Source organism: Streptopelia decaocto (genome assembly GCF_964273445.1).
Source record: "Streptopelia decaocto genome assembly, chromosome: 15".
NCBI classification, from domain to species: domain Eukaryota; kingdom Metazoa; phylum Chordata; class Aves; order Columbiformes; family Columbidae; genus Streptopelia; species Streptopelia decaocto.
Window position 1 is genome coordinate 7,911,289 of NC_138670.1, and position 14,394 is coordinate 7,925,682.

Here is a 14,394-nt window from a genome sequence, read left to right on the forward strand (position 1 = left end):
GCTGTGGGGAAGCGTGGGACAGTGTCTCTGCACGCAGAGGGGCCGTGTGTGGGAGGGGGTGGTTTGCTTTGCTCCACACTATCTCCATGATTCACTGGATTTTCCTTCCACTTACTCAGCAACATTGGAGAATTTTACAGATGTCTTGCCAGCAGTGTTCCTTTCATATCTCCACCTGTGGATGTACAAATACATTCTGGTAACAGAATCTTTGCATAATGATGTATTAAACTGTAGTGGAAGCAATCAGCCCCTTCAGCTCCGCGCATGGGCAGCTCTAACTGGAGTTTCATCACAGCAAATGTTGTGGGTAACAGATGGAGAATTATCGCTGCATCGTGCATTTGTTTCTATAGGAGCTAGAGCAGAAAGTCTGCTTTCACAGGGATGACATTTGTGTGTTTCTGGTGCTTACCTAGTATCTTTAGTAGATAATCTCTGAGATCTAATGTCTTTTTCTCTTCATTTTTCTGCTGTGAACAGGCTCACTATTCTACTGGCGCAGTCAGTGCTTCCTTCACCTCCACTGCAATGGTGCCTGAAACGACCCACGAAGCAGGTACCCAAACTTCCTAGCTACAAGCTGCTTGTTTACTTTCCAGTTTTAAGATGTCCTCCCTAGCACACATACGTGTATGAGGAATGAAGGAATGCATTGATAATCAGTCAGTAACGATGCCACAGAAATGTGTTGCCTAAGCAGATATATCCTTGTTTTCCAGTGAGCTCATTCTGAAATAACGGAGCAATTGTGAATTAGCTTCAGCTTTGAATGGCAGTTACTTATGTTGAACTGAAATTAATGAGGTACTTTCTATGCTCGGGGACGACAAAATGGGATATGCGCTTATGTAAATTTAGGAATTAAGTATAATCTCTCCTCAAATAAGGATACAGAATCTTTACCACCTTTTTGTCCTGACCCAGTATTGGTTAGAATGACAGCAAATTTTATGGTGATAACTTTTGATTTATTGCTTTTCACGGTTACACAAAAGTGTATTTCAGTACAATAAAGTTTTCCTTCTGTTCTCCAGCCTAAACACAAATGTATAAAATTTATTTAATTTAAATAATGCTTAAATAGCTGAGTGATTAGTATTCCCAGTTGAAGAGAAAGGTCTGGCTTTTGGCACTACAGTTTAGAAGTATGCCACACACATAGGCAAAGATCAAATACTTTGCTAAAACTACGTTTACCAAGTACAGTTCCTTTACTTGGTGGATTACAATGATTTGCAGGTAATTCTTTGAGTGTTGAAAATATCTGACTAAGTGGACATTTTGACAAAATGGAAGTGGAAACATCCTAGATTGATCCTTTAGTATGACTTTCCAGTAATGTTTCCAGTAACACAGCTTCATTTGTTTTCAGAACTGAGTAGGTCCTCATATGTCAGCAATTTGTGGCTACTGATGACTACCTGCTTGGCTTCCAAGTTTGACAAGAAAAAAATTTGGTTTCAAAGTAACATTTGTGATTGGTGGACATTACATGAAAATTATAGTGTGTAATACTGAATGCTTCTGTGACTTAATAATAGAGATGATATCGTTGGCTCTCAAAGAGTTGGTGGTTTTCTATAATGGAAAGTGTTTTGCACAGAGATTAATGTGAGGTTATCACAGATGAATTGCAGAGTACAATCCCTGAAAACCCAGTGCCCTGGGGAAGAGGTCAGATGATAGAATCTAGCAGTTTGTTTTCTGATGATTTCCAAAGATTAATCAGTAATCTTTCAGAGAACTAATTATTGTCGTTTGCTTTGATACAGCTGCTATTGACGAAGATGTTGTGAGATACACATATGTGAAGAAGAAGGGCTATGTGCGACTTCACACTAATAAAGGAGACCTGAACTTGGAGCTGCACTGTGATATGGTACTGTCTGCCCTGTGAGATGAATCTGTCTAGACAACAAACAGAATAGGTGCCCGCAATGGCAATGTCTAAAGAAAGGAATAGTGTGTAGTTGTAATATTTCAGTTGTTTTGGTATGTTTTCATACCTACACAAAATTTCATTGTAAAATGTATGTATATTATTTTATATACTATATTATACTACTATGTGTATAACTGTTCTCTGTGAGTAGTCCCATACATTTTAGTGGACTACTTACTACATGTGAAGGTACGTGTTTAGAGCTTCAAAGGGTCAGGATTACAGTGACCCGAACAATGACAAGGAAGGCAGAGAGAAAAAAGAAGGAAGACCACAGAGAAGAAGAGAGAATAACCCAGGTTACACAGCAGGTTACTGACAGAACCAGGGAAAGAACCTCAGTGAAACTGAGGGCAGTCTGTCAGCCCGAGTACAGGTAGTCAAGATCCCCAGAAATGGTTAGATGTGCTTCTGAATCCTTTTATGCAACAAACAGTCCTGAGCTTTACAGAACAAACCAAATTAAAGCCTTAGAATATATTTTTTACTTCCTGCTGTCTCAGTTTTTAAGGTTCAAGTTTTGAAACATCTTCCCTTTGTCATTAAGAGCTAGACGTTCATTTAAAGAAAAAAATGAACTGGAGTTTTTTAGAGTCAATACAGTCTGATTCTGGGGGAAATCTGTAACTCTTAAAATAATAAACATGGCAAGACTTACGATGGGTGAGTTGTGGTGACACTGATGTCTCAGCTGTCACTGGTGTCTCAGAGGTCACTGTTTGCTAGTGTCCTTGCTTATTGATTTGTGCAGCCACGTCTATAAAAGGAAAAAAGTTTTCAATGTAAAGAGCCCAAACCTTCCGTTGTTTACTGAGATTTTTATCTCAGGAGACTGTAGGCCTGAAGGTAGATATTTTAGGAAATTGAAGGATGTGAATAGGGGTTTAAATGGCAAAACCTCTGCTTGTGACCCAGCGGTGCTGACTGGGAGCTGCGGTGCCTGGTGTGGAATCCAAAGATGCTCTGGGAGAATGAATCCATTTTTGCCTGGGAGAAAGAAAAAGCAAACAGGACAAGCCCACTGGCTTTCCCTTCAGTTCATTCCTCTCGCACAAGTAAGGAGCACAATGTGTGTCAACATCTCAACCTGATCTATGGAAACAGTATGAGAACCTCCACAGTAGCGTATCATGCTAGTAATTCTGTAGGTCCCCATCATGCCTACAGGTGCTTTCCGTGCTCTTAAATAGTAACACTATGTAGTGAGGCAAAAAGCAGAGGATGTTAGTACAGCAATATTTGGGGGAAGCAGCAGAATGAGCAGATTGCATTGAATCATTTGTTTTGCCATATGTTCTCAAAGTGGCTCCTGGCTAATGCAGGCTGACTGCAGCTATTCTTATCAGCGTGGGGTTTTTGGCCACGTGTGACCGGTGTCACTCAGTCCTGACGACCACGTCTCAACTGCCCGCTCTAAACATCCTGTATGATGTCCATTGTGTTTCCTTTTTTCCAGATGAATTTCTATTCATCTCCCTTTCACACACACGCTGCTTCCTCATGTACGCGTTGGAAGTGTGTGCTGCTTTACACAACCAGACCTGCCTGAACGCTGGCCTCTAGCCATCTGCTTCTTTCATTTCTTGGTCTCGACTAAATCTGTGTGAATCAAACAGACCTTTGGCACTGCAGAGGGGAAAAAATATATATTTAGAATACATAGGAAAAACTTGCTGCTTTAGGGACGTTTTCATAACATCTACTTTAGATCATCATCCCAGGTCTATTAAATCAGTTCTTCCGGGAGCCGCTTGTTTTTCTCGTTTTACTTTATAAGGAGTTTGTGCTTCTAACTTGGGTTTTCCTGAATCACATTGAGGTTAAGTACATAGGGTAGCTCAGTGCAGACAGAACAAACACAAATGTATAACACATATATAGATCACAAACACATGCACATATCAGCTACAATGGATCTATTGAGATTGCAAAGACAGACATAGAAAATGGAGAAATGCCAAAATCATGTCTATCTAAACACATCCAGTTCACCCTGCTTGTAAATATGTGTGGAAATAGTCTTAATTAATCACAGGCTGAGTTTTTTATCAGCTCTTCAGGCTTATTCAGTGCACAAACTGAACCAGTTCTGGGAGCTACTTGAAACTCTGTAGTGAAATGGTTTAAATGCAGGATTTGGTTTTCCTGCAAAAGTGTAGAATGTTGGTAAGGTCCTTGAATGCAGCCAGGGGGAACTGGACTGTGTCATAACGCTCACCCAAATTAATGTTGCACAGGGTTTTTGGTGCCTGATTTTTCAGCCTTTGTGATATTTTTTGATGTAGTTGGCATGGATAGTACCCTACCTTTTCAGAAAGAATAGAAGAGCAAAGTTCAGCCCAAAGCACTATATTGATACTCACTGAGATCACCAGCAGATTTGGGACCTCTGGATTCAACACACGTATCTGTGCTACTTGAGTGAATGAGAGAGACAATGGCAGTATTAGAGTGTCATTGCTGTTTGAATTCAGTCAAAATACGTGTGATTTGGGGAATTCATACATCTATTCTCTCAAGCAGTACAACTGCAGGAGCAAGTACATGATTTATAAGCCATACTACAGTGGTGCTCAGCTTCTCTTTTTAAAGACTGATCACTGCTTGAATGGTTGTTGTCTTGACCTGACCACAGGCTCCTGGTTTTTAATTGCTGGGCGATATCCTGTGCTCTGGTTATTATGGAAACCACCCTAGTAGTGGTTGTATATTTGCACAGTACTGCAAATACATGATTTAGAAATGCTTTAGGAAGCTTGGGGATGAAGTGGCTATATAAATATGACAAATGAATACCTGTCTCCGGAGGTAGGCCTTGAAACATTCAAATTACATTTTAAAATAGTCTTACTGGTTAGATTTCAATATACACTTTGAGGTTAAGTCTTCTTGCTAAAGTAGACAACAGCAAGTGACATATTGCTGTCTTAGATTGTATGTCTGCTGAGTCTTCAACTGTATTTTCATGCCTATGGGCAGTCTATTTAAGCAAAATATTTTTGCAGTTGTGCCGTGAGGGGTCTGCACCGCTGCTGAAGTCCACCCAATATCCTCTTTGCCTTCAGGACCCGCCTTGGGTTCCTGCTCCCTTTCCCTTCACAGCTCTTCTGTTTCCCATTTCTTGTGAACCAGCAGTATGGATTGTTTGGAGTTCAGTCTATATATACCCATGGAAACTTTCTTTAAAAAATAAATCTAGTGATCTTCATACACTAGTGCTTTAAGGTGCCAATCAATAACATTGATATTTATGAGATTCTTCCTAGCACCAAACACCTAATCAAGAAATATTTTGTATTGATTCAGGGAGGAAATCAGGTGTGATTGAAGTCATCAGTTACTTTGTGACAGGATTCAGAAAGAGAGCATGAAATAGGGCTAGAATCCAGAGATTTTCTGTGTTTGAAATCAGAGCACCAGAAAACTTCACTTGTGTTCCAGAACGGTGTGTGGTTTAAGTCGTTGACCTGAGAAAAGCCAATAAAGACTTTGGAAGAAAAGCTGGATTTTTTTTTCCACCCTTTTGAATTTGTGCCTCAAATGAGGAAAGGTACACTCCTGCTCTCTCTTTACATCTTAGCAGTGTGCCTAGTGCTCTTTGTTGCTGTTTGTTTTTCTCACAGTCTTCTTATTCAGATGCAGTATGTTCCTCCTGATGGGGACTAATAAGATGGCCATTTGCTAGGGACATTTTCCAGGAAGCTGAGTTCAGCTGGGCATAAGCAACATTTGTTGTACATACTAATTGGAAACAAATAAAGTTCTACTTTTCAGAAGTAATTCTGATGAGTACAGAAGATTTAACAGCATCCAACAAGTGTTATTCTTTCAGCTCTCGTCTTATACGTCACCAAACGAATTATGAAGAAATAACTGATGAAAGGCAATGAATGTTGCTGGATTTCTTGTATTTTATTAACTGTGATTTTTCTAGTCTCCTCAAGTTCTTTAGCTGTTTTAGTCAGGATGCTGCTGGGAACAACTGTCTATATCGTCTGTGTGTATTCTGTTGTGTTAGCCACTATAGTGACGCAGTTACACCTTGAAGGTGGCAGAGCAGCCTCTTAAGGCAAGGTGGAGGCTTCACCCAGTGCAAGACATCAAACTGACTGGGGTTTGGAAGCAGAAAAGCAGTGTGGTGTAATGCACAGAGTGTAGAACTAGGAGCTGGTAGACCCTGAATTCTGCGCCTTTGCCATGGGCTTGCTGGCTATGTCATTTGGTTACAGATTTTTTAAAATCAGTGGCATCTCATTTTTAAAATTTAACAATGAGCAATAAAAACAGGCGTAATTTTTAATTCCCAGGCAATAATGTGTACCGTAGATGCCTGATTGCTAGAGTGCAGCTACACAAATAACCTAGGCTGCCTGTTGGAATCAGAAGCCCTGCCTAAGAATAGAGTAGCAGGCTCCTAGTCTGTGCACCTGTGAAAGGGAATAAAAATTCCTGCCTTTGTCTCTATGTTGCTTTGAGGCTTCCTTGTTTAGTGCTTGTATTTTGTTGTTGTTGTGCCGTGGAAATATATACACAAATTTAATACTCCAGAATTCCCTGTCAAAACGATGAACGAGTGGTTTGGTGCACTATCTCCCTTCTCTTCTTTGTGAGTTCTCTTCGTAAGAGTGGTCGCTGTGGGGTAATGATCTGATGGTTAAACACATGCTGGTAGTGGTAATTGAATACTAATCCGTAACTGCCATGGCAGTTTTTGTAAATTCGCCTCTCTCAGGTTTAATACTTTAAGGTTTAAGGGCAAATTGGCATAACAAAGAAGAATGTGAGGTGGATTTCAAAGCTCCGTCCAGCACTCCACAAATGCTTGTTGAGGTTTTAGGACCTGCCAAACTCTGCTTAATGATGATGTCTTGGCATAACTATCTGAAGAAGCCATTATTCTACAAACACTGATGTTTTAATCTTTTGAGGCCTTCTGACCTGTTAAATATGCCTATGATCTATAAATGTGTAATCCATCCCCTGGTCTTTGAAATCATCTCTCCTTTTGTGTGAGGGACTGTTCTGAAGATCAGAAGCCTGTAAACTTCTTATCCATTTCCACTGGGAAAGAAGTTAGTTGCTGAAAAAATCCTTTAACCTCCTGGCATGGTGATGTTTCCCAGTCTTCCTGAATCTCATTTTCTTTCTGATTTAAACGTCCATTTTACTCACTTTCTCTCAAAGGAACTGTGGCACTATCTGGCAAATAACTGTCTGATGTTCTATCACTGTGTTGTTCACTCAGTAATATGGTTGTAGGGATGAAGTACAGTAGTCTTGGCATGGTTGTAAATGGCTTGTTTCATATTTTTTTTTTCACCAAAATAGGTCATTGTAGGAAGAGCTGCAACTAAACCCAAACAAACAAAACTATCCTTTTCCAGTAGAACAGCTGGATAAAAATGTTTGTTGTTCCTGGTGTGTTTTTATCTCAAAGCGCTACAGTAGCAGACAGATCTTGTGCTCTTCTTTGTGGTTGGGAGCGAAATGGCTCTATGCAGCCATAACGATGAGCAGGATGTTGCTCTTAATTAACTAGAAGCTAATATTTTAAATGTTTTTAACTTTGGAGGTATAACACCTGTGCTTGAGAAAGGAGGAACATTTTCATGCAAGATATTAGTAGGAAATGCTTTATCTGGACACTGCCATTGTGCTATTTGGCAGCAGTGGAGGGGAAGTGGGAGCCCCTGATTTCACCCTGTGCCTGAATGGGACGTTCAGCATGAGGCTGAGGAAGGTGCTCGGTCACCTCCCTGTCAGCCTGTCCCTGCACCGCGGGGCTTGCTGCCCCTGGCTGTCTCTGCGTGGTTTCCTGGTCACCTTTGGCATTGGATAATGGGTGGGAAGGCATTTAGCACATTTGGACCTTTCTACCTCCTCAGCCTCCCTTGCAAGCTGGATCTGAGGGAGAGAATCAACTGTGTCACTTGTTTTTTGACATTTGACAGTGCAGGAGGCATCCTGTGCCAGCCGCATTTGCCACTTGGTGATCCTGAGCCCGAGGATGAGGTGGGCAGTTTGGAGTTACACAGCTGCTGCTCTTCATCCTTCTCTGACACGTTTCTTTGTACTTGGCTTCTCTGATGAGAGCAGAGTGACCTTGGGAGGCTGACAGCTACCGGAGCTTGGCTGGCTAGCGTGGAACTGCTGACAGGTTGCATCTTCTGAAAAGGTGGGATTTATGTGCCAGTCGCAGACTGATGAAATGCCAGGGAGCTGCCACGGGACCTGTGATACTCCAGGTTTTACAGCTGCTGGAGGTTGCTCAATCAGTTAAAGTTGCATCCCCATTTAGACTGTAATAGTGGTGATATATCATGGCTGCCAGCTCCATCCTCACAGCACCCAGCCCTGCATGGCTGTCTGGCAGGCTCCCCAGCCCTCGTGTGACTCACAGATTTGAGGGGGGCAGAGGATTATTTTCTTTTCTACCACTGCAATAAATAAAAGTTAGGGAAAAAGTAACAACTGTGGCTAGGGATGACAGCTCTGCCTCTGGAATGGTAGTAGTTAACACTGACAAATTAGATGAGTGAATTAGATGCCTTGTTTAACTTGAGTTGTGCTCAGCTAAACTGATTGATTGTCTCTGTATTTGCAAAAAAAGTGAAAAATAAAACTGGAGTATGTCGGTTTTTTATTGGCATGTTATCTAAGCTGAACATCTTGCTTAGACTTTGAAAAACTTTTTGGTAGCATCATTAATGTCAATACTGTGGAAGAAATGCCTTTGAAAAGTGAAATTTAGCTATCTGCTGGCATCTTTGCTGAATAGCTAATTAAATTATAGTGGGTTTCTATGTAATGAGAATGCAATAGTTCTGCTCTTTGTTCTAAGTGGACTTTGTGGCAGCAAAATAGGAAAATGTTTGCTCTCAAGTCAGCAACCTATTACCCAAGGCATAGTTTGCTTGTCCTGATTCTTTTTAAATACCAGTAAGAGTCTAACCAAGTGTTCTACCCCACAATGCCCTGACACTCTCATCTCTCCCATTGCTCTGTCTGGAACTGTGCTCTTCTGGTCCTGGGTCACAAATTGATCCGAACCCATTTGCTGTCTGTTATGACCGGATGGAGAATGGTGTCGCTTCTCTGAACTGCGTTGGGTTTGAACTGATCCACCCTAGGCAGCTGTTGTTTGCCACCGTAACCTGTCACCGCCTCAGCCCCTCTCGCACGTAGGGGAACTGTCTGCAGGAGAGCGGAGCTGGCAGGGGGTGATTTTTCTGGTCTCTAGTAAATGTTTCTCCTGCGGGAAATGTCATGGGCTTCCCGCGGTGAAATTCTCCTGTGCTATTGCAGTGGGCTTTGTGGAGTTTTGGATTTTCTTGTCCCTCTTGCTCTGAAACAAGTGGAGTGTGCTCCTAGTCCCTTGGTGCAATGCAAAGCAGGGCAGCTTAAATTGCCTGCTAGTAAATATTATGCATTGAAATGCACTAGAAAGATTTCTGTGTCCAGTTTCTTTCCATGACTTAGTGGAGGGACCAGACACTTGCACCTGATAGTGCTCATTCCTGAAGCTGCTCCCTTACAGTCACGTCTGACCAAGCCCTAAGTAAAGCCAAGCTTTTATTAGGACGAGTTCTTTCCGGTGGGATGGGCAGGCTACAAGGATAGCAGATTGAAAGGGATAGGGAGAACTGAGTTTAACCTTTCCAAATCACCTTTGCATGGCTTAGGTATTAGAACCATTGCTAGAATGAACAATTACCAGAGTGAAAATACTCCGTGTAAAAAAGAACAAAGTACATAAATGGACTAAAGCAAAACAAAATCCACTGTGCATTTTAAAGGAGTTCTGTGTAACAAAAAAAAAGCCGGCTTCGTTTGAAGCCTTAAAAATTTCCATCACTATTTCATGCCTCTTAGTAGCAGGATTCTGGCATTTGTGTGATAAGATGAAGGCTGTAGAACACAATTTTAATTTGGGAGGAACGAGCTTTTCATTATCCAGATTATTTCTGCTTTGAAACATAGGGTTAATAAGCGTATATCAAGGCTCTACTTTAGTGCAGCTACTACAGTTCATCCAATTTAGAGAGACAAAAAGAAATAAAAGGGAAGTGGAATTAACACAAGGAAATTATACAGATGTGCAAATGACAGCTTCTGAATGCTTAGTGTGAAATTTCTCTTCAAGGTTCATGCAGATCCTCAGGGGACGGAGCATTTTGAAATGATTAGCTCTTCACATAGTAAAGCCTCTTCCTTGCAGTCATGGCAACGACTCAGAAGCTCCTGTCTCTTCCCATCCCCTGCACCTTGGCAACAGGAGCACCACAGGTTTTTAGTCTACTTCTGGTTGGCTTTTCAGCTGCCCAGTACAAATTCTGAGTTAAGGTAACTTTTACAAATGTGATGACTTGTTTTAGTTGATGAGAAAATAAAACTGCAAACTGATTAATCAGATAGTGACCGGACTTGGTTAGTCTTGCCGCTTAGGTCTCGGGATGCAGCGAGAGAGATGAATTTTGCCTGGTTTGGAGCCACCCTTGCTGGCAAAAAGGAAATTAAAATTTGCTCTGTTAATACTTAGAGTGAAACAGTTATCTGGCATCTACAAAATACTTGGACCAGGAGTCCCATTTTGGTATAAATAAGTTTGTTGGTTTTTTTTTTCCTTACTGTTTGTCATTTGAAGAGAGAAGTGACTTTAAGCTGAGGAACATCATACAGAGACACCACGATCATTATGGGGTCCCAGCCTGATCAAAGAAAAGGAGGATTTCTCAGGGCTGTCCTACCACCGTCTTCAGAGAGAAAAACCTTCCCGAGTTTTAAAATTTGACTTCTTAGGACTATCACTGCGTCCTTCTGCGAAGACATTGTAGTAGGTTTAAAACATAACCTTCTCTGTTGGGGACTTTCAGAGCAACAGGTTAATGATTTAAAGTGGCATTTTTCCCTTGACTTTCTTACATAGATGTCTGAGTCACAGTCAGGAGATTAAAATAATTTAAATCATTTCCTGCTTAACGTAAAAGGAATAAAGAGGGAGAAATTAGCTGCTGCTGTTTAGGTCAATTGGAGACAAGAACAGCCAGAAGTACAAAGCGAGCTTAGAGCCCATTGCCAGTAATGAGGCAGCAAGAAACCGGCGTTGTCTCCTGCGCTTCTGCATTTCCAGGTGCCCCGACCATCCCTTCCTCCCCCAGCCCAGTGTGAGGCAAGTGCTGGGGAGGGAGTTTCTGAAGATGTAGACAGGTTTGCATTCTATGACTGTGAGTCTGACACCTTCCACAAGAGCTTGGACTCAAATAACAAAGTCAGGTTTGTTTATATGTATTCCTCATCAGTCTTTGTAGTTGGAACAAAGACTTCAAAGACTGGCTGTGTTTGTATGGCCGGTGCAGAACATAACTTCGTTACTGAGAATCAACACCTCTCCCATAAACCTCAAGCTTTTTTCTCCTGTTTTGGACAGGACGCTGCTTTAAAAAGTCCCTGAAATGTGCTTGGCAGTGTGAGGTTTGGCAAGAACGTAAACTGCTTTGTATAAATCAGATCATCTTAGCCAGATATCCTAGATCAACTGTGTGACTGAAACTGGGGTTTATTACTGATTGAATGCAAACCTTTTTATTTGTGTCTGCTTAAAAGCACTGTAAAAGGTAATGGTAATGTTGCTAAGGAAGTGTTTACCTGCCAAGTTTATCTGTATAATGCATGAGGTGACCATGGGAACCAATTTGGTAGCAATTATTTAAAGAAAACCTTGCAGTGAAATGATTATTGCATGTATACGACACATTTCTGCAGTTGCAATTGAAAAGCTTGTTTCTGGGAAGAGATGTAATAACTAGAAATCCATTTAGAGAGAAGGGTCAGTGTCGGTCCCGCATAAAAAATACATTACTAGAGCCAGGCTTTTGATGTATATTTTACAAATCATGTTTTGAAAATAAATAGGAAATCTGTGCTGGGTTATCAACGTTGTGCAAATTTAAAATGGTTTGGTATGTATTCCTAGGGGACTCAGTCTTTCGCCTGATTTCATTTTTCTTAAAAAATTAATTACAGGTTGCTATATTCCCCCCAGAGAACTTATTAACTATGTCTCTCTCTCTCCAAAGAGTGCTGGTTCTCATGAGATAAAGTGCCTTAGGCTAAAAGCTGCTGATTCCATTTCTGATTCATAAGGAATTTTTTTAAACTTGTTTTCATCCTTACTGACATTTTTCATGGGTGACAACTAATAGCACTACATTTGGATCAAGGCTGTTATGATATTGTCTTGTAAAGGAAGCATACCCTGCACAAATGATTCTCCAAGGATTGAATTTTACTTGAAATGTAATGTACAAAGAATATTTTCAAACATATATGTCCAATTCAAAGAAGAACTTTCAAATTTGCTATAAACGTTGAAACTGTATGAGAACCTCCTATTGCTCGAAACAATTTTTATGGAATATATTCACTTACAAGTTGCCCTCAGGATGCTACATGTCCTAGTGGCATTCTGCCATAAACACATTATGGTACCGTTACCATTTTAACCTAGTAATGAATTATAAAGGAAATCTGAGATAATAGCTGGTGTAGGATTGCATTATGATTTGTTTATTTTTCCAGTTACAGCCCAACTGACAGCTGTCATCTATATCTGTCTTATTATGGAGGAATCATTTCAAAGAATTTCTAGTAGCAGGTGGAATTGTTTGGATAATTAAGGGATATTTCAGTGTAAATAAAGAGGAGTGAGAATGATTGTGTTTCAGATAAAAAAATATTATAGAAAATTCAAGTTCTGTATGGTTCCATATGACTACTTGTCTGGATCTACAATTAAAAAGATAAAGCTTATTTTGTCTGTAAATGATTGTGATTGGGCTTGCCCTTTTAGCTTTTAAGTCACTTGAGGTTGCATGGCTCACTGTCACTGCCTCTCTCAGACCAAGAATGATGTCAGACCGATGCAAAGTGAATCAGTGTCGTTTAGAAAGAGGCTTCAAGTCATGTGTGTGTGTTCATTTACAGACGTTGCAGCTCATGCTGGGGCTTTACTTCCAAGCACATACAACAATAAGGATATTTTCAATGCCTGAAATGACTCAGATTAGTTAGATGTCTTCTTTTGTAAAACTGGAATATATTCATGCACTTAATCCACAGTGGGCCTGGAAAACATGTCCAAGTATAGAAAATAGGCTGTTTCTGTACTTGTATTGGTACATGTGAAGGTATTTTAGTATTGCAGAGGAGAGAATCCGTACAGTTACAGTGGAAGGATAATTAGGTAGACAGTAAAGCTTTTCAGAAGGTACTGTTTGAATGCCATGGCTCATAAGTTCAAATAACTAGCTTTAATTTGCTCTGTCAGTAATATATTTAGCGCTTTTTTTAAAAATTATTTTTGAAAACCGGTTGTCTTTTTTATTTTTCCTATAGTGCAGTGACTTGTGTGGTCAGTTCCATTTTTGTTTCCAAGCGGTGAAGAGGAGCAAATGCTTCTCTCCCAGTCAGCTTCAATGTGCTCACTTTGAAACAGTGGAGCAGAGAAGTCAGCTTCTTTCTTACTCTGGAAATTAACTTTCTTCAGTGCTAGAAGTCCCTGTTTGGAACAAGATTATAATACACTGCTGGAACTAAGTTACTTGAAAGTCTCTGAGCTTACCTGCTTTCATCAATATTATGTCTACTGGGAGCTCACATTACCTGAGCTAGTGTTCAGCACTTCTTTGTGCTAATTGGAAGGTCTGGGTTTAATTTATTTAACACAGTGTGTGTCTCTCCAGTATACTTTAAAAGAGCTTATGTTGCATTTTTTCTGTAGGCAGAGACTCATTCCTTTTCAAGAATCCTGCATGATTGTTTCTTTGCAAGGCACAAATGGGAAGTTATTCCTTTAAAGAGTGTAGTGACCAATTTGATTGTTTAAAGATATCACTTAATTCAAACTTCTGTTTGTCTTTCAGACCCCCCGAACATGTGAAAACTTTATCAAATTGTGCAAGAAGAACTATTATGATGGAACCATTTTTCACAGATCAATTCGTAATTTTGTGGTGAGTATTGAACAAACCCTGTGTGATGCACAATACCTGATGTCCTCAAAGTATTTATTTAGCTTAATTCAATTTTAGTTTCTTCCATGCGTGACAACTTGACAGAGATGTATATTAAATACACCATCAGAAGTTGGCTTGTCCTAACTTACTAGGTTTGTGTTTAATACTGTTACTGACAACTGTCTCTCACTAATATTGTCACTTGGAGCATCACTGCATTTAGTAGTGCTTTTGCTGGCATTCCAGACAAAGCCTTTGAGAGTCATTGCCTTGGCAAAGCTCTTGTTACCTTCCCTAAGCTGTGGGTGGGTGGCTAATGAACAGAAGGAGAGGCAGAGGGGAATGCTAATTTGGGTAAGTAATACTGTGGACTGTTGAAATCCCAGTCAGATGAAACTTTAGAAAGCAGCTGAATTTCTGTTTCAGGTTGTGATA

At 40.4% G+C, this 14,394-nt stretch overlaps 1 protein-coding gene across 1 annotated transcript in view; it reads left to right on the forward strand.

Annotated features, from left to right (window-relative positions):
• The window catches only part of PPIL2 (peptidylprolyl isomerase like 2), a 71,397-nt gene that overhangs the window by 31,344 nt on the left and 25,659 nt on the right, over positions 1-14,394 (forward strand). The window contains exons 11-13 of the mRNA XM_082066436.1: positions 484-559; positions 1,776-1,882; positions 13,867-13,956. Of these exons, the coding sequence (XP_081922562.1) occupies positions 484-559; positions 1,776-1,882; positions 13,867-13,956 (273 nt within the window). The remainder of the gene's footprint in view (positions 1-483; positions 560-1,775; positions 1,883-13,866; positions 13,957-14,394) is intronic.